The 17,757-nt window shown below is 54.5% G+C and overlaps 4 protein-coding genes across 4 annotated transcripts in view; 1 reads left to right on the top strand and 3 right to left on the bottom strand.

The window, feature by feature from the left end:
* The window catches only part of Galr3 (galanin receptor 3), a 2,381-nt gene extending 1,305 nt beyond the window's left edge, over positions 1-1,076 (bottom strand). The window contains exon 1 of the mRNA XM_050165636.1: positions 398-1,076. Coding sequence (XP_050021593.1) covers positions 398-756 — 359 coding nt within the window. The 5' untranslated portion in view covers positions 757-1,076. The remainder of the gene's footprint in view (positions 1-397) is intronic.
* Positions 1,077-6,253: 5,177 nt separating this feature from the next.
* On the bottom strand, positions 6,254-12,458 carry Gcat (glycine C-acetyltransferase). The gene is made up of 9 exons (XM_050165635.1): positions 12,201-12,458; positions 10,473-10,603; positions 9,012-9,113; positions 8,645-8,791; positions 8,092-8,246; positions 7,921-8,003; positions 7,605-7,776; positions 7,174-7,295; positions 6,254-6,577 (listed from the first exon to the last, which is right to left on the bottom strand). Exons 1-9 carry the CDS (start codon positions 12,385-12,387, stop codon positions 6,426-6,428), a joined length of 1,251 nt encoding a protein of 416 aa, XP_050021592.1. The 5' UTR covers positions 12,388-12,458; the 3' UTR covers positions 6,254-6,425.
* LOC126515748 (histone H3.1) lies at positions 9,120-10,462 on the top strand. Its single transcript, XM_050165638.1, has one exon. The coding sequence runs from the start codon at positions 9,880-9,882 to the stop codon at positions 10,288-10,290; it is 411 nt and encodes a 136-aa protein (XP_050021595.1). The 5' UTR covers positions 9,120-9,879; the 3' UTR covers positions 10,291-10,462.
* Positions 12,459-12,829: 371 nt separating the features above from the next.
* On the bottom strand, positions 12,830-14,874 carry H1-0 (H1.0 linker histone). The gene has a single exon (XM_050165637.1). It carries the CDS (start codon positions 14,570-14,572, stop codon positions 13,988-13,990), a length of 585 nt encoding a protein of 194 aa, XP_050021594.1. The 5' UTR covers positions 14,573-14,874; the 3' UTR covers positions 12,830-13,987.
* Positions 14,875-17,757: the final 2,883 nt, after the last annotated feature.

The following is a 17,757-nucleotide window of genomic DNA, read 5'->3' on the forward strand; positions in this document are numbered from 1 at the left end:
CTCCCTCCCTCCCTCCCTCCCTCCTTCCCTGTGTGTGTGTTTTCGAGACAGGGTTTCTCTGTGTGTCCCTGGTTGTCCTGGAACTCGCTTTGTGGATCAGGCTGGCCTTGAACTCACAGAGATCCCTCTACCTCCAGATTGCTAAGATTAAAGGTGTGCACTAGCACAACTTGACCCCAGGGGTTTCTTTTGTTGCTGTCTATTTTACCCTTATACCAGGCCTGTGCTGACACTTGGGGCACAGAAATGTCCTCTGGAAGTTCGCAGTAGAGGTGGAAAGGGCGGGTACCACGGAGGCTTCCCCTTATGCCCACCAACCTCAGATCCCTAGTCTCTCCTTCACTAGCCAATAAGAATCTGCCCAGGTCCGTCTCCAGTCTGCCCTGGTACAGCTCACCTGTCTACCGAGACAGCCGCCAGAGTGAAGCTGCTGGCGTACATGGTGAGGTAGATGAGCAGGTGCACGGTCTTGCACACAAAGGCCCCGAAGAGCCAGGCATCCAGCGTGTAGATGGCCGCCTGGAAGGGCACACAGCACAGGATGAAGCAGAGGTCCGCCACCGCCAAGTTGAGGATGAAGAGGTCTGTGGTACTTCCAGGCTCCTGCCAGGCACTTGGGCCAGGCTGCAGCAGCACTGCCAACACAAGCCCATTGCCCACCATGCCCAAAAGGAAGATGAGGGCAAAGACCACAGGCACTGCCACAGCTCCCACGCTCCCTGGGCTGTCCAGCGAAATGTTCTGGATGTCAGCCATCTTCCTATCAGATGGGGAAGAGAAAATGGATCCTTAGACGGGAGACCAGGACTCCAGGCACTTGACCCAGGGGCCTGGTTCCTCCAGCAGGGATGTGACCAAGTGTCTTGGGCTAGAAGTTCATGAGAGATGGGAGAGGGGAGAGCCAAGCTAAAAAGATCACTATGTGAGCAAGAATCTGCCACAGTGACATTGGTGTGTGTGCGCACGCGCACGTGCTCACAGAAGCGCTACTCCTTGGTTTCCTAGGGAACACCTCTGTAACCCAGAGCCTGGAAGGCCATTTGGGTTACTCTGGACTTAGGCATGCGAAGACACAGGCAGAATAAGATGAAGATGTTGCAGCGGGGAGGGGGGGAGGGGCAGCACACACTCTGGACGTTGGTATATTTTCCTTTTCAACCAGGTCTGAAGTACAGGAGAGACCCTGTTGGGAGCAGTGAGACCCCAGATCCCGAATTTCTTGTAATCCCCTGATCTGAGTGCCTACGGCTGCTCTGAGCACCAGACCCTCAGGAGTTCCTGATGGCAGGAGAGCAGTTTTGGTGGGTTTGGCTGGGGCGTGGCTATCTCTATATAATCTGCCCCTGAACACAATAAAGGAGGCATTCTTGGGGAATTCAAGGATGACCCGTGTCGCTGTCTCTCTGTCTGTGTGTGTCTGTGTATTTTAACCTCCAGCCCCCTTGCCCAAAGCTCGCAAACTGGGTGCCAGCGCACAGAGCGCAGACACGGGGGCGCGGTGCGCGGCAAGACCCTTGTTTTTAGGGGCGTTTTTGTGGCCACAGGCTGCACTGGTGACATCCCTGAGTCATTGGAGAGCCCATTCTCATGAAAGCACCACCGTGGCAAACTTAGGATGACCGTTAAAGTCACCGTCTCTGCTTTGCCTAGGGAAAGGGAGTCCTAGAGAGGCAACATGAGTGGTTAATATCACACCCTAAGCGACAGACCTGGGGCTGCTGTGGTCCTTACTCCTACGCTGGGGTACTTATCCGAAAGACTAACAGGTGGTGCCCCGACCACTCACAAATGCCCCGTGCACGTGGCTATGTGCTCACCGCCTATTTTCATCCCCGCCCCACCCCACAGTCCACAACCTGTGGATCTGCTTGCACTCCAGGACCACTGGAGCGGTGGGGTGAATTAGGAGCAGGGGGGTCAGGAGAAAGGGAGGAGGAAAGAAAGGTGATGGCTGTCCCCCCCCCCCCCCGCATAGCACCCAGCATGCAGCAGGCATCCAAGCCCAGGATGGGCAATACCCACCTCAGCTCTAAGCACTGGGCCCCTGCATGCTTCCTGGTGAACGGCAAGGCTTGTGGGGCTCAGCCGCTGTCCGTGGTGCCTCCCCGCAGGTACGCTTCTGCTCCCTACTTCTCTTCCTTCATCTTCAAGGCCCTTCCTCTCCTCTCCTCTCCTCTGCCCTCAGCAGTCTGCTGAGTTGGATGTGGGCACTTGTTACTGACCAGCCTCCTCTTCAGACTGGATTTCCCCAGGGTGGCATGCTCTTCTGCCTGGCTCTTCTCTGCCTGTCTGCGTTGTTGCTACCTCACACTCTCTCACGGGCAGTAACCCATTGATCTCGCTCTATGAGACTGGCTTGGTGGTTAACCCTTCCATGTCCATGGCTCAGCCCATTCCTGGCCCCTCCCACCTCCTGTGGACCTGCCTGGGACTCCTCCCCCTATTGCCCAGCTTCCCTGGCTCCAGGTTGAACTCTGAGCTAAGCTTCGAAAGGATTTCTAGTTTTAGATGGGAGTTTCCAAGGCTGGGAAACCAGAACCACAGTGTCCTTGCTGTGGATTTCAGGTAGGAGCCTGTGTTTCGTGTTCTGTGGATCCCCAGAGATCCATTTCTTCCCCAGTGTCTTCATCCACTGTAAGTCTTGGTTTAGCCTGAAAAACCATGGGGAAGCTAGAGAAGGTTCTAGAAGTAGAACCTGACTTTGATACAGCCGAGATTTAAAGAACAGAGGAGATGCCTACTCTTAAGTCCCTTTGACAGTCTCTTGCCCTGACAGGAAGCAGAGGTTAGAAGATGTTAGTGAATGGCTGGCTTGAGCCTTTGGAGGAGTGTTCTATGGCCAAATGCTTCCAAGGAGTAGAGTAGCTACCACTTGGGGAGGGAGGGGCACTAGACTTGGCAACGGAGGGATTGGATCTCAGACAACTGTATCAAGGGCTGAAGATAGCCCGCTAGGAAGGGAGAAGAGCCCTAGAACCTGGAGGTGGAGGGGACATCTGAGAGGAGTGTGTGTGTGTTCCACAGAGCAGGACTGGAAGATCTGGGGGACATTCTTTGGGGCCCATTCCTGTGGGTCCATTCCTCTCACTGTCACGAACCCCACATGCAGAAACTCACTGAATCGAGCTGTTAGGAATCAGCCCTGGAGGCTGCAACGCTGAGTTGCAGAACCGTTGGAGCTGATGGTCCGAAAGCAGGACCTCAGGGTCCCTGCACGGGGCACTTGGAGGACAATGATATGGATGGCAATGTGGACCCATGTGTCCATACCTGACTCCAAGACCCAGATGAATCCCATGACCCGGAAGTGCCCTCTGGCCTGGCCTCCAGCCCCCTCCTTCTCTGCTAAGGTTGGATAAAGGGCTCTGAGAAGGAGCAGGGCTGAGCTGATAGAGAGCAGGGGAGGGAAGGAGAGAAAAGGAGAGGAGGGGACAGAGGGGGGTCACCGAGAGCCTGGCTGTGGAGCAGAGAAGACAGACCATCACGGCTGGAGCCCCAGGGTGTCCTTGCACTACCTCCTCCTCCCCTTGCTCCTGCCAGCCTCCATCTTGCTTGCCAGATGCAGAGGACAAGGACAGCGTGGCCTAGAGCCCTGGACTCAGCAAAATGAGGGCTTCCAGCCGACCTGCAGCTGGTTCTCTAGCCTGCCAATGCCATACAGAATGTGGCACTATGTGCCCACTCTGAAACACATGTGCCCTAAGAGGCTGCTGCGTGTACTGGGCACTTCCGATGACCTCTTCTGAATGGCAGAGTAGCCGCAAGGTGAGGGAACCAAACCTCACTCAGGACAGCGGGCTGGCTGAGCCCCATGCTGGTTGACAGCACAGACTGACACACCATGGCCAGCTGGCCCAGGAGGTTGTTGCGGCTGCTACAGGAACTGCCTGCTGGAAAACGATGCCAGCAGTAGTGCCTGGGTGCTACCGGAGGTGGCTCTGGTGCTGGGCCATTGGCTGGTGGGTCACACTTCCTGCAGCCTCACTTCGGAGTGTGGGTGGACCTGGGCCTAGTGTTCTGACCCTGGCTGGCTATGCCACACACATCGCCTAGTGGCTGCCCTTGGCCACAGGCGTGGCCTGTCAGCCTGCACAGAACACACATCAAGCTGCTGGCCCAGCGCTGCAGTTGGCTCCCCAGCTGGTGCTGGGCCATCTCCATTCCCTCCGGCATGCCAGTGGCAGTCTGCAGGTATTCCTGCCTTTGATGGAGCCGCAGCTGCCTCCTGCCAAGCTGCAACCCTCAGTCAGCACTAATGGGTCCCCGGAACAAAATATAGAAGTAAAGGATCTGGTTCAGGAATATAGAAATATCAAGTTGTAAGCCCAAGCACACTTTGAGAGAAAAAATAATAAAGCTGGCAGCCACTGTTAATTTTTTTTTTTTTTTGAGACAGGGTTTCTCTGTAGCTTTGGAGCCTGTCCTGGAAATAGCTCTTGTAGACCAGGCTGGCTTCGAACTCACAAAGATCCGCCTGCCTCTGCCTCCGAGTGCTGGGATTAAAGGCACCACCACCACCCGGCCACTATTAACCTTTAACAAACACTTTTTGCCTTAAGAGCTGACATCCTGGCAGCCACTGTGTACAGGGATAAACTTTCAATGATTGTCACCTGCCTCCCAGTTTCCCAGCTAGGCAGGTACTGGGGACGAAGCTTCTAACTTTTGCCTCTATGGGACCCTCTGCTTGTATTCCCTTAATTTTTAACTGTCCCCCATGTGACTCTACTCTCTGCCTTGCATTCTTGCAGGGATAGGGAAAAGTGGCTGAGGCTTTTGCAAACATCCTAAGTTAACATTCTAGCCTCCTATAACCAAAAGTTGTAAAACTGAAAATGTATTGTGACTTTAAGCCTGTTTAAGGTTGTAAAAGCTCTTTGACCCACACCTGGTGCTCGGTTTTACTATAAGAGAAAAGGTCCCAAACCAGCCTCCATGGCCACAGCTGCAGAAGCCCGATCTCTGGCTCCGGTCACAGCTATAGCTGATAACGCTTTGTGTGCCCCATGATGATTGTTTTTTCTTTTCCTGGAATAAAGTTTGCTTCTGGTTTAATAGACTTTGGTGGTCTGTCCCCCATCATTGCGCGATGCCCTGACCCAACATTACCAGGTTGTAAATGGGGATTCCCAGAATCCCAACTTTAAGAATCTGCAAGGGCCAGGCAGTGGTGGTGCTCGCCTTTAATCCCAGCACTTTGCAGGCAGATCTCTGTGAGTTTGAGGCCAGTTTGGTCTACAGAGAGTTCCAGGACTGGCTCCATAGCTACTGGGAAACCCTGTCTCGAAAAGCCAAAAAAAAAAAAAAAAAAAAAAAGATTCTGCAATGTTAGGTTTGACCGTGCTCCAAGATGTCCTGATAAAGGTGAGCTGGAGGTACGAGGCTTTGTTTCCAATGTGTACAGTAAAAGCAAGGGCCTTTTGTCCTCAGTTCTACTTCAAGCAAATTAAGGTGCTTCCCAAGGCCACACCACCACACTGAGCCTGCAGTGCTCTCAGAAGCCTGTAAGGCTGAGGTAGAGAGCAGACACCTCCAGTCTCCTCCCACAGTGCCCACAGCAAAGCCAGGTCAGGAACGTGGGAAGGAGGGGACGCCCACGGTACTGGAGCAGGTGGTGGTAGTGGCAGGGGAAGATAAAGGACAGGGCCTTGGCAACAGCAAACAGTCCTTGTGGCCTTGCCTGAGAGCTGCCCAACAGCCTGCTCCGAGGCCCCCAGCTCAAGGAGGCGGGGCAGGCAGCGGCTGGAGCCTGAGTTCGCGGCGCCCTCTGGTGGCTGGCGGTCAGACTAAAGCTTTGTAACCGGAGTCAGAAAAGTGACTTCCAATGGAATTGCAGCTCTCGGAAAAACTGGGCCATGCTGACTGGTCTAAGGCCACGGAATTAGGGACAAAGAGCTCTAGAAAACAAAGTTAGATGTCCTACAGTAGCTACCCGCTTCCTTCTCTTTGGGACCTGAATCCTCTGCCCTCTCCCAAACACAGGTCCAAGAACCCTTCTAATCTGGCAGTTGTGTTTTGTTGTCCTTTGGATGGACACAGGAGACAAGCCACCATGGTTAGATTGAGGAAGCATCCCCAGGGTGGTTCTCAGCTGCCTTCCACAGCAGTACAGAATCCAATTGCACCAAATAATACCTCCCAGACACAGGAATTCAACTCAGTTTGGGGACTGCCCTCAGAGATCCAGTCCCTGCCTGATTCATCAGTTAGCCATAGGACTGGGCCTACTCGGAAAGAATAAAGCAGACCAAAGTGTCATAGCCAATTTTTACATTTTTCTCTCCCCAACTACAAGTTCAGGCCCATTTTCAGTCAGGCTCTAGATGTCTGGATTGGGTCAGAGCCTCTAGTCTGGACTGACCAGAAGATCTCTGTGTCCCTACGGCAGCAGAGGGACTCTGGCTCTGCCGGCCCCTACCCAGTGCTTAAGGCAGAGCTCCATGCAGCCGCCCCACCTCCACGAAGGCCTCCACACAGCGGTCAATGTCCTCCTCACTGTGTACTGCGGAGATCTGTACCCGGATCCGAGCCTTGCCCTTGGGGACCACAGGGTAGCTGAATCCGATGACAAAGATGCCTGAGAAGAGAGTACAGGCACAGAGTGGCAGACAGGCTTTGGGGCTGTGACATATAAGGGCTCACTGTCCCCAGGTCCACCCACAGAGACTAAGGGAGCTGCCGAGCTCACAGACATGGGGCTCCCTTGTGGCCTGGGGTTTGTTAAGTTTGGACAGATGGTTGATGTTAAGTTGGACAGAGAGGTGGTGTGGGCAGTGAGGAGCGAGACTTGGGTCTCGGGAAATTCTGCAGTCTATAGGTGTTCTCGTCTCTGAGGACACTCTGCCCTCAGTTCTCTTACTTTTTTCTTTAAAGATTTATTTATTTATACAGTATTTATTTACAGATCTCACTACAGATGGTTATGAGCCACCATGTGGTTGCTGGGAATTGAACTCAGGACCTTTGGAAGAGCAGTCAGTGCTCTTAACCACTGAGCCATCTCTCTAGCCCTTGGTTTTTTTGAGACAGAGTTTCTCTGTGTAGGTATAGTGCCTGTCCTGGAACTCGCTCTGTACACCACACTGGCCTCAAACTCACATAGATCTGCCCGCCTCTGCTTCCTACGTGCTGGGATTAAAGGTGTGCGCCACCACTGCCCAGCCCTCTCCTTACCTTTCTTTAACATGTCGTCTGCCATTTGAGAAGACAACCGAGCATCACCCAGCATCACAGGACAGATGGGATGATCAACTCCTGAGATAGTGAAGCCAGCAGCTTCCATCTTAGTGCGGAACCTGGGGACACAGCTGAGTGTCACAGGTAGCTGAAGGCCATGGAGCCAGAAGAAGAGGCCCAGGATCTAGACCACCTATGAGAGGAAGAAATAAAGAGAGAAGTACAGACCCAAAGAGCAGAGGAGGCACAGGCGAGGGCAGACAGAGGCAGGCAGGATAAAGGGAGGTGGGAAGGTAGGGTGAAAAGAAGGGTACAGGGGGGTCCAAGGAGGATGCTGTGACAGAGGCAGGTAGGAAGGAAAAGAGGAAGGTGGGCAAGAGGAGGTAGAAAGGTGTGTGACTACCATCTCTCCCCTGTGGGCATCATACCGCCGGGTCTTAGCAGCCATAGACTGGACAATGGCACTGTTCTCCATGAGCAGGTCCAGGGCCTTAGAAGCACAGCCAACAACAGCAGGGGGCGGGCTGTTGGAGAAGAGGTAGGGCCGAGAACGCTGACGTAGCAGGGATATCAGAGGCTCAGGCCCTGTGGTATAGCCCCCTGAAGACAGAAAATAATGTGGAGAGGAGCCAGTCAGGCGCCAGGAACTGCCCTCCCCTCCAGTTGCCCTCCCCCTCCTCCACCCCATATAAGGCAGGCCCTGCATGTAGGGAAGGAGACCCCACAGACAGGATCTATAGGCACCTGATGCTCCCCCTAGAGCCTTCCCCAGAGTGGAGTTGATGATGGTGACCTGGTCCATCACACCTAGCAGCTCATCTGTGCCCCTGCAAAGGAAGCAGCCACTGTTGCCACTGGCCTCCTGACCTCCCATCCACCGACAGAAGCTCCCACCCAGGCCTCAAATGTCCCCACCGTCCGGTGGGCCCGAGAAAGCCAGTGGCATGGCATTCATCCACAAAGACCAGGGCACCATATTGAGCAGCGAGGCGGCAGATCTCCCGTAGAGGAGCGATGTCACCATCCATGGAGAAGGCTCCATCTGTGGCCACCAGGCGCAGCCGGTGCTTCTGTAGGGCAGACAAAAGCAGGTGAGACGTAGCAGGACCAGACCACCTGCTCTTCTACTGCCTTGGGGCTATATCCTGAACCTCGTCCATCTCCAACCTCAGTCTCCTTAGCTCTGGCACTGAGAAAGGGCTTGGGCCTCCCAGTCCTGACTCAAACCTCAAAAGGACAAGCTGGCGTGGGACAGGTCCTAGTCACACATCCACACACCTGCTGCTCAAAAGTGCTTCCCGATCTCAGGCCATGTGGAGCTACAGAACACAGTCTTGGGCCCGAGGGGTGAGGAAGTTCAAACGGCTCCCTCAGCCCTTCAGGCTGTGAAGAGGGGTCCCCTCCAAGTTGAGTCTCCTTGAGCAGGGGAATATAGACCTTTCTCTGGAGCCCCAGGGCTTCACTGCACCTGAGCCTCCTTCAGCTTAGCTTCCAGGTCAGCCATGTCCAGGTGGTGGTAGCGGTACTTGTGGGCCTTGCACAGCCGGATGCCATCAATGATGGAAGCATGGTTCAGCTCATCTGACAGGACTGCATCCTCGGGGGTCAGCAGAGCCTATGGGGAGAAGTTCCTATATGGCCACCCAGGTTCCCCTTCCCTTGTAACTTCCCCAAGGAGAAACTCTACTTCTACCTGGGTCCCTAGGGCCCGTTGAAAACGTCAGGTTGGCATCAGGCCCCCTCCCCCGCCTTCCAGGGTACATAGGTTGCTCTGCGGCAGTCACTCTGTCACACCATCCCACCTGCCCACCTAGTCATCCACAGCCTCTACGCACCTCAAACAGGCCAGCATTGGCATCAAAACAGCTGGGATAGAGGATGGCATCCTCACGCCGATGGAAAAGGGCTAGCTTGGCTTCTAGCTTCTTGTGGATGCTCTAAAGGATACAGGCAGGTGATGGTTAGTACCTGTGGGCTTTAAGGGACAAGTCCTAAAGGACAGAGGCTTTAGACCCAGGCAGAAGGCCTGTAGCCTCAGCCACATTCTTGCTTTGGCACTGCACAGGTTTCTTCTGGAGCTTGGACTGGAGCAGCTGCTCCCGCCATAGAGTATATGTGCTGCCGAAGCGAGCACTGCTCCCGCCATAGAGGATAAGGCCTGGCAGGTCTCGATTCCTGAGCGGACCTTTGTTTGTATTGGGGATCTGTCTAGTGTTTGTGGATTCTGAGTGATGCTAGGGACAGAAGATATGTCTTCACATTAGACTGTCTTTTTCTCCGCAGCAAAGAAGTGGGTCACATTAGGCAAGCCTATGCTTATTTGGGGCTCAACTTCTTAGATTTGGGAGCTGTTTGGTAAGACTCATGAGTTTTATTAGAAAATAAATGCAGACAAGCGGTTAAATACAAGACAAGCGTGCAGCAAAATTTAATGATCGGGCATGTTAAATGGCTTTAGGCGGTTAAAACATTTTTTTATCATTTTAATAAGTGTGCAAGAAATAGCCAATCACCGTTGGATGTCCTCCGCCAATAGTAATATTGCGCGGGACTTTTGAAAAGTATGCAATCCTATCAGATTGTTTCTCTGAGGGGAGGGTAGGAAACACAAGTGGTTGCGTGCGTTTGCGCGTATGCAAACATAACCCTATATGAAGGCAACCCTTGTACCGTTTAGGTAGCTCATTTCTTGTCTTTATTGCAATGGCTCGCACAAAGCAGACAGCTCGCAAGTCCACCGGCGGCAAGGCCCCGCGCAAGCAGCTGGCCACCAAGGCCGCCCGCAAGAGCGCCCCGGCCACCGGCGGCGTGAAGAAGCCGCACCGCTACCGGCCCGGCACCGTGGCGCTGCGCGAGATCCGGCGCTACCAGAAGTCGACCGAGCTGCTGATCCGAAAGCTGCCGTTCCAGCGTCTGGTGCGCGAGATCGCGCAGGACTTCAAGACCGACCTGCGCTTCCAGAGCTCGGCCGTCATGGCTCTGCAGGAGGCCTGCGAGGCCTACCTGGTGGGTCTGTTTGAGGACACCAACCTGTGCGCCATCCACGCCAAGCGCGTCACCATCATGCCCAAGGACATCCAGCTGGCCCGCCGTATCCGCGGGGAGAGAGCATAAATCCCTTTTCTACATAACTACTTTTAAAGGCTCTTCTTAGAGCCACCCAAAAAAAAAAAAAAAAGAAAATAAATGCATTAAAACTGAGCATGAGTCAGGCAGTGGTGGTGCACGCCTTTAATCCCAGCACTCGGGAGGCAGAGGCAGGCGGATCTCTGTGCTACCCAGCACCTGCTGCGTACCTGGGTCCCACAGATGAAGCGAGTAGAACTGAGACCAGCTCCAAACTCTCCCAGAGCCTGCACACCTGCCTGGATCACCTCGGGGTGGCTGCTCAGGCCCAAGTAGTTATTGGCACAGAAGTTGAGGATTCCTGGGGTGGAGAAGACCAACAATAGGACTCAGAAGAGCGAGGAAGGGCCTGTAAGGACCATGCTGTCAGGTCCTGGGACAGGGGCTAGAGAAGTCAGCTTAGATTTGCCCTTGAGAGGCAACAGCTGCACAGATGACCCATTCTGGGGAGAGGTCAGAGGCTTCGAATCTACTGTCACAAGGCAGGAGGGTCAGGAGAGGTTTGTAACTCTCCACCTTGAAGGATGAGAAGTTGAAAACCTCGCTATGAATAACGTCCCATCTGAGAGGATCCCAGACCTTCCTCACAGGTTCTGAAGCCAAAACCATCACCATTTTGGTTTTTCTTTTCTTAATTGTGAAAGAGGCCGAGGGCCTCAAACTCCAGTGCTCAGCCACCCGTTGCCCACAGAGTTGCATTTCCAGAGGGGTATCTCAGAGGCCTCGGCTATCAACCTTAAAAAGTTCATATAGTTGGCCCAAGGAAATTGAGGCCTGAGGAAGGGACAGCTCACGACCTGGGACCCAGACAAAGAATCTAAGAACTTGGTTCTCTAAATGCCCCAGCTTTTGAGTGTGGTGAGTACTAGGCTGTGAACTCACAGCCTTAGTTGAGCTGAGCAAGCACTCAGCCTGTTGCTTATCTCTCTGAAATCACGTGAAGGCTGAAGGTTCTGTTAGGGGATGGGAAGTTCTTTCTATAGCCTTTTGGAGAAGACAGGCAGAAGACACGATCTCCTAGCTTGCTTAAACTTTAGCCTCTCTGGTGGACGAGGGTCTTCCACCCCAATATCCTGTGACACTTGAGCTGGCCAATGGAGGGTCTGGGGAAACCTAGCTATGTTTCAGCTGCTTCTTCTTCCTTTCTTTCTTTCTTTCTTTTTTTTTTTTTTTTTTTGGTTTTTGAGACAGGGTTTCTCTGTGTCGCCTTGGATGTCCAGGAGCACTAGCTCTGTAGACCAGGCTGGCCTTGAACTCACAGAGATCCACCAGCCTCTGCCTCCCGAGTGCTGGGATCAAAGGCATGATTTCTTTCAATGACAATTGGTCTCTCTAGCCCAAAGGTGGTGTCCCTGTCTTTAATCCCAGCACTCAGGAGGCAGAGACAGTCAGATCTCTGTGAGTTCGAGGCCAGCCTGGTCTACAGAGTGAGTTCCAGCACAGCCAGGACTCCACAGAGAAACCCTATCTCGAAAAGGGGAGCGGGGAGAATTGGTCTCTCATGCAGATGTCATCAGGAATAAAGGTATAGCAACTGGTAACCTTTACAACTTGGATCAATGAAAGAATGAGGGTTTTCGTCCACTCTTCCTGGAAGCAGGGTGTAGGAAGCCAGTGCAGCTGGATACCGCTCTCTTTTTCTCACAGGGTTGGGTCTCTTGGCAGCACAGCCTTAGGCGCCCAAAAGGTGCTGACGGGTAAATCACTTCCCTCCGTCGAACAGGTTTAAACATGTGGAGTTAACACTAGGAAGCCATAGTGTGCCTGAGACAGACTAGAAGGAGACCAGCAGCTACGCATGCACGTGCATCCCCCACACCCACCCGAGGGCCTCCGTTCACATGCAAGCCCTGCAAGGCCTCTGGCCAGACATGATGACTCCCAGGAGGGGACATTACCTCCGGAGGTACCGTCCACACGAATGCTCGGTCCCTGGGGGGACGTAATCACTCGCTCACTCTTCCAGGTGCCAGCCCCGCGGATCTCTTCTAGCTCGCCCTTCAGGATACCGCGCAGCTGCGCCAGCGCTGATTGCGCGCGGCGACCGGGTGACAACGTCGTGCGCCATATGCTGCTGACCCACATCGCGCCCACGGGATGAAATGTGCCTGCCAGCCGACTGCCTAGCTCTCCCTGTCACGTGGCGTGGGCAGGGCCCCGACAACCAATCAGAGTAACGGGAGCTTACTTTCTGAGGTTGGTGGAGGTCCCGCCCACAGGCGGGGCCTGATACCGTCGGCAGGCGACAACAGTGGATTGATTTGTAAGTCGAGACCTGGGAGGTCCGGGAGGTCCGCGCTGGGGAAGCTACTTCAGGGCCTCCCCGCCCCAGATCCTGCCCACACTTCCACCTCTCCCGAAGACCAGCCACTGTGTCGAGCCGGCCAGCATCCTGCCCTTGCGTCTGAGTATTCCCGTCTCTTTCCAAAGCTTCGCTTTTTTCCGGCGCTAATGTGGCACCAGGTTTCCCCACATTGCCCATCCGATCGCTCCTCACTCTCCTCCGGTTGAGGAAAAACGCACCAGATATTTTTTCCTTTTCCAGTTTTATTATTTTAAAGTTTAAAATTACAACCACAGCAAATCTTTCCCGGCACTGATAACACTTATTTAAAAAGGGGGAGGGGGCGCGAGTGCACGAGTTTCCTATTTTATTAAAATAAGAGAGACAACTGTACAGGTTTTTTCTCCCAGCTCCCGAAGTGAGACTAAGTACTAGTCTTAGATACGGATATATACATATACACACATGCACACAAGCCTGGCTCTCTAAAGCTACCTAGCAAACTCAAATCAACTATTTTATTTCTTAACAGCCCTCGCCCTGCTTCTCGCCCTCCTCGGCTACTTAGAAAAGACTCAAAAAGTACAAGAGGTTGGAGGGGTTTTAAGTGGCAGCTGGTAGAACTGAAGCGGCACCAAGCAAAGCCACATCTTATACAGGAAGGAACAACAAAAAGACACAGCCCACCAACCGTGTGGAAAAAACCCAAGTTTCCATAGGCACACTGAGGCACTTGGCTGACTTCCCACCCCTCCCAAGTCCACTCCCATTTAACAAGAGACCGTTGAAAAGAGCCCCCCTTCCCCAATGGCTAGATCCTGATAGTGAGAAGCTATGGTTTCTCTGGCCAGCTGTCAATTGGAGCCCTTTCCCCTCCTAGACAATGGTGAGGCACTAGGGCATAAGTGACAAGGTCCCCAACTGCTCACCACTGGAGTTTTTCTTCCGTCCCTCTCTGGCCAGTTAGGTGGGGTATCACCCTCTGCTCCCCACCAGAGGTTTTGAAGCTCTCACGAGGGATGAATGAGCAACTTAAGAAAGCCTTGAAAAGACAAACTTTTGTTCCTGGGTCCCCTCATCTAGCCAGAACTTTGCCAGTTCCATTTTCCTTCACAGTAAACAAACCACCCAACAACCCCCCATCCCTAACCCCGTAAGAAGGCTAATATCAAGTCAAGGGAAAAAAAGTACATCTTCATCATTACAAAGATGAGGTCTGTGGCTATCCTTGCACAATGGGTTAAGGAACAGGGAACCATTCCACAATGTCTGTCTGAGGAATCCGAACTCTGTCCTTTTTTGTAAAGAGTCAGAATGGAATGGGCAAAGGGTTGCAGACGAGATCAAGAGAAATGTATTTACAGAAAGAGGAAGGGGTGTCCACAAGCAAAGCCTTCATCGTCATTTCTTCTTGCTGGCCCTCTTGGCACTGGACTTGGCTTTGGGCTTCACAGGTTTGGCCTTCTTGGGTTTGGATGTCTTGACTGGCTTGGCTTTGACAACCTTGGGCTTTTTGGCTTTCTTGGGCGTGGCAGCCGGCTTCTTCTTGGCTTTCTTGGCTGGGGTGGCTTTGGGTTTCTTGCTCGGGGCTTTGGAGGCAGCCTTCTTGGGCTTGGCTGCCTTCTTTGGAGTGGCCACTTTCTTGACTTCCTTCTTGGTCTTCTTGAAAGCCACCGACCTCTTAGGCTCATCGCCCTTGGCCAGCCTGAAGGACCCCGAGGCACCCACCCCTTTGGTTTGCTTGAGAACACCGGTGGTCACCAGACGCCTGATGGACAACTTGATCTGGGAGTCGGCGTTCTCACCCACCTTGTAGTGGCTCTTGATATACTTTTGGATGGACTGGCGCGAGGAGCCGGCGCGGTTCTTTTCTGCCTGGATGGCAGCCACGATCATGTCTGAATACTTGGGGTGGTCCGTGGACTTCTTGGAGGCCTTGGCCCGCTTGGGCTTCGCCGCAGGGGTGGACGTGGAGTTCTCGGTCATGGTGGCCGGCCTGCTCCCGCTGCTGAAGGAGCCTTCCGAAGGGTCAGCCCTCGCCGGAGGCTGGGCACAACCCGCCTCGGGATCTGCACTCCCGCTCGACTAGCAGGCCACCCCGAAGTGCGGCTGCCGGGGACGCGCGGCTCCTGTCCTCCCCGGCGCGGCGCGGGTCGCAGGCGAGCTCGCGGGCTGCACTGCGCGGCCCAGCCCCCACCGCTCAGTCGCTCGTCCGGCGCCTGGCGCTGCCTCTGCCTCCGCCTCCTCGGCCTCCCTTTTCCCAGCTCGGCGTCTGGCGCTCGGGCGGCGCATCCGGGTATTTAGCGGCGGCGGGCGGACCGCGGTGAGGACTGGGTTGCTGGCTGCCTGCTCCCGGCCCGGAATGGCGCCGCGCCGCCGCCATCTGTGTTTCTTCCGCTGAGCAAACCCGACCTTTCCTGGCGGTCCCGGCCTTCCCGCTGCCCGCTGTCTCTCGGGGTCCCTGGCCGGCTCCCTAGGCTTCCCTGCTGGGGACCCCGGCTCGCCGGCCGCCGTCCCCCGCGCCCGCCACGAGCCCCAAACTGCGCCGAGGAGCGTTGGGGCGCCGGCACATTTCCCCTTTGCGGGGGGCTGGCTCTGCGGGACCCGGGAGCCCCGGGGTTTGAGACCCCCCGTAGGAGAGCTCCCCCCTGGGACTACCAGGGCTCCCACTCCCGGCCGGCTGCGGGGTCCCCCAACCTAGAGGAGCGGCGCAGAAGTGGCCCCAACTAACACACGCGGCCCCGAGCTGGGCGACTCCCAGCCGGGCCGAGTCGGGACAAGGGGGAGGGGTCGTCTCCCCGGGGTCTGGTCTCCTCTTGGGGGTCACCCGGCCACAGGCCCCCCCAGCACCCCTAACCGCTCTCTGTCCCCGGGGCCCTCAGGGAAACTTTGCCTGGAAGAGTTGGATGGGCACTTTCAAACTTTGTCCCTTCCCCCTCTTGAGTCGCCTCTCTCCTAGACGCGCCCCCAGATCTCAGCGTGAAGATTCCTGTCTGAGCCCGAGCCCCCGAAGCTTCCTGGGACCCCTGGGAAATGGGGACTGGCCTCTGGGGAGGCCTGCTCTCCTCAAAGAAACCCCCACATCTTCCATATCCAAACCTAAGAGTTCATTTACATGCCTTCCTAGCTTGGGAGTTTTGGGGTGTGCAAAAATAGAACCACGAGGCCCACCGTGGGGGTGAAGCTCCCCTCTCCCACTGGCCTCTTGAAAGTAAGGTGTGCCTGATAGGGTGCAGTCCACACCATTAGCGCTATTCCTTAGGTGCTAACCAGAGACTCTTCTGGGGGGCCCTGGGATGAGCAGACGCTCGGGTACTTTAGAGATTTGGAAAAATGGGGGGAGGAGGGAGTCCTCGTTTCTCTGGCCATGACATGTTCAGGAGGTATGCAGTCGACCAGGGAGCCGTGGTCGGGACCACCGCCATTTTGCTAGGAAGATTCCATGCCTTTGTTATAAAATGTGTCCATCTTTCCCGTCCTGCTTGGCATAAATCCATGAAGTGAGCATGGGGAGCCAGCGTCTGTAGTGCATCCTGGGCTATTGGGAGTCCTAGGCTTTGAGGGACTTTAGAGGCTCAGAGATCTGCGGAAGAGACTCCCAGAGAGCCCAGGATCTCTTGTCTGCAGGCTACCTCTCTCTCAAAATGCCAGATCCTCTTGGCAACGGCTCTAGAGTAGGGTTCTAGTGGTCTTGCCTATCTGGGCTCGTTCCCTGGACCTCGGTGGTTTTATTAGCAAAAAGGCGGTAGCTGTTCAATTATATAGTAACCTGGGACTGGGTGATTGATTGTAGCTGATGAAGGAACCTCTGCTAAGACCTGGGGCTTAGATGGTGGGGCTTTGAACTTGGGGGCTTGGGGGCGGGGTGTTGGGGAGAGCGCTCCTGGGCTTGGGAGTCCCTGACACTAGGGCAAGTTGGTGAGCCTCCCCACCATAGCTCAATCCAAATGATTGGAGGAGGGGAGGGGAGGAACCAAGACGGGTGTCTTCACCACAGCTTTCTAGGTGAAACGACTGCTGTCAAAGGTCAGGTTAGTTCAAAAGGTCAAGGTTTTTAATTCTGATGATGTCAGTGACCCCGAAGTTTCCTAATTTGAAAACATATTTTGATAGGTTTGTTTGGGTTATTTTGAAATCCAGTTCTTTACGTTTCCACTAAGATCTTTCTGAAGGTACCCAAATGCACCTACTTCTGAGATACTGTGCCGCCCTCCCCACCCCACTCCCTCACTATGCATGCCCTAGAATTCAAGTCGAAAGAATCGGGTGACACGGCATTGAAGTTTTTTATTCTCATAGCCCATTACGGCTTATAAGGTGCTCCCAGTTCCTTGATCCCTCCTGGGAGGGTGACCCATACCCACATTTACCCAGAGGCCTCCGGGCTTGGAAGGAGGGGTGACAGGCATTGTATTGTGAGGTTTGGCTAGCTCCCACAGACCCCAGATCTTTATTTAGTCTTGCAACTCTAACATCTTTACCTGCCCCCACAATCCCAGAACATTGGCACTGGGTGGGGGCACCTCCCGCTGAGACACAAGATTAACAACTCCGCCTCCCCACCGTTTGGGGGAGTTAAGGGAAGAAAGGGGATTTTCTGGGAGATGCCGAGGGTGTCAAGATGAAAGAGGCTGCCCCCAGGCTGGCATTGCCTAGCCTCACACCCGGGACACTTGAGGACCAAGAGGCAGGGTGACTCCTCCCTGACCCACACAGTCTCCTTGCAGGTGGCTGTCTGGTGCTGGCTTCTACCCACCCCACCCTCTACACTGACCCGCCCTGAATTTAGTGAGAGGCCCTTTAAAAACCCCAGAGCTGCAGCGCTGTGGGCAACCTTCCTGGGAAATGTAGTCTCTGCGTGGAGTCTCCCTGCTAGCCGGGCAGCTTCTTCGCGTGCCAATAAAAAGGGGGTTTGTGTGACAGAAATGAAACCCTGCATGGAAAAAACCTGGGTGGGAATGACGTTCTCATGGGGAGGGGGCTTACTGAGCCCTTGACTGGAACATTTACAAGTTACACACAGGAGCCCTGGAAGGCTCGGTGACTCTGCAGTCTCTGTCCTTGTCCTTTCCACCTCCCGGTAAGACCCCTGGCTCATGCTGAGCTCCAGATTCCCAACGTGCTGAGTATGTGTCAGGCACTGGGAATAAAGCCATGAGCAGAAAAGAGAG

Source organism: Alexandromys fortis, unplaced genomic scaffold (genome assembly GCF_014885135.2).
Source record: "Alexandromys fortis isolate MF-2015 unplaced genomic scaffold, M_Fortis_MF-2015_v1.1 scaffold_157, whole genome shotgun sequence".
Lineage (NCBI taxonomy): Eukaryota > Metazoa > Chordata > Mammalia > Rodentia > Cricetidae > Alexandromys > Alexandromys fortis.

Coding starts and splice junctions, on each gene's coding strand:
- LOC126515748 (XM_050165638.1), top strand. CDS start 9,880: ATGGCTCGCACAAAGCAGACAGCTCGCAAGTCCACCGGCGGCAAGGCC.
- Gcat (XM_050165635.1), bottom strand. CDS start 12,387: ATGTGGGTCAGCAGCATATGGCGCACGACGTTGTCACCCGGTCGCCGC. Junction 10,604..12,200: donor TGTGGACGGTACCTCCGGAG/GTAATGTCCCCT, acceptor TCTCCACCCCAG/GAATCCTCAACTTCTGTGCC. Junction 6,578..7,173: donor AGACGACATGTTAAAGAAAG/GTAAGGAGAGGG, acceptor CTCTCTTCTCAG/GCATCTTTGTCATCGGATTC.
- H1-0 (XM_050165637.1), bottom strand. CDS start 14,572: ATGACCGAGAACTCCACGTCCACCCCTGCGGCGAAGCCCAAGCGGGCC.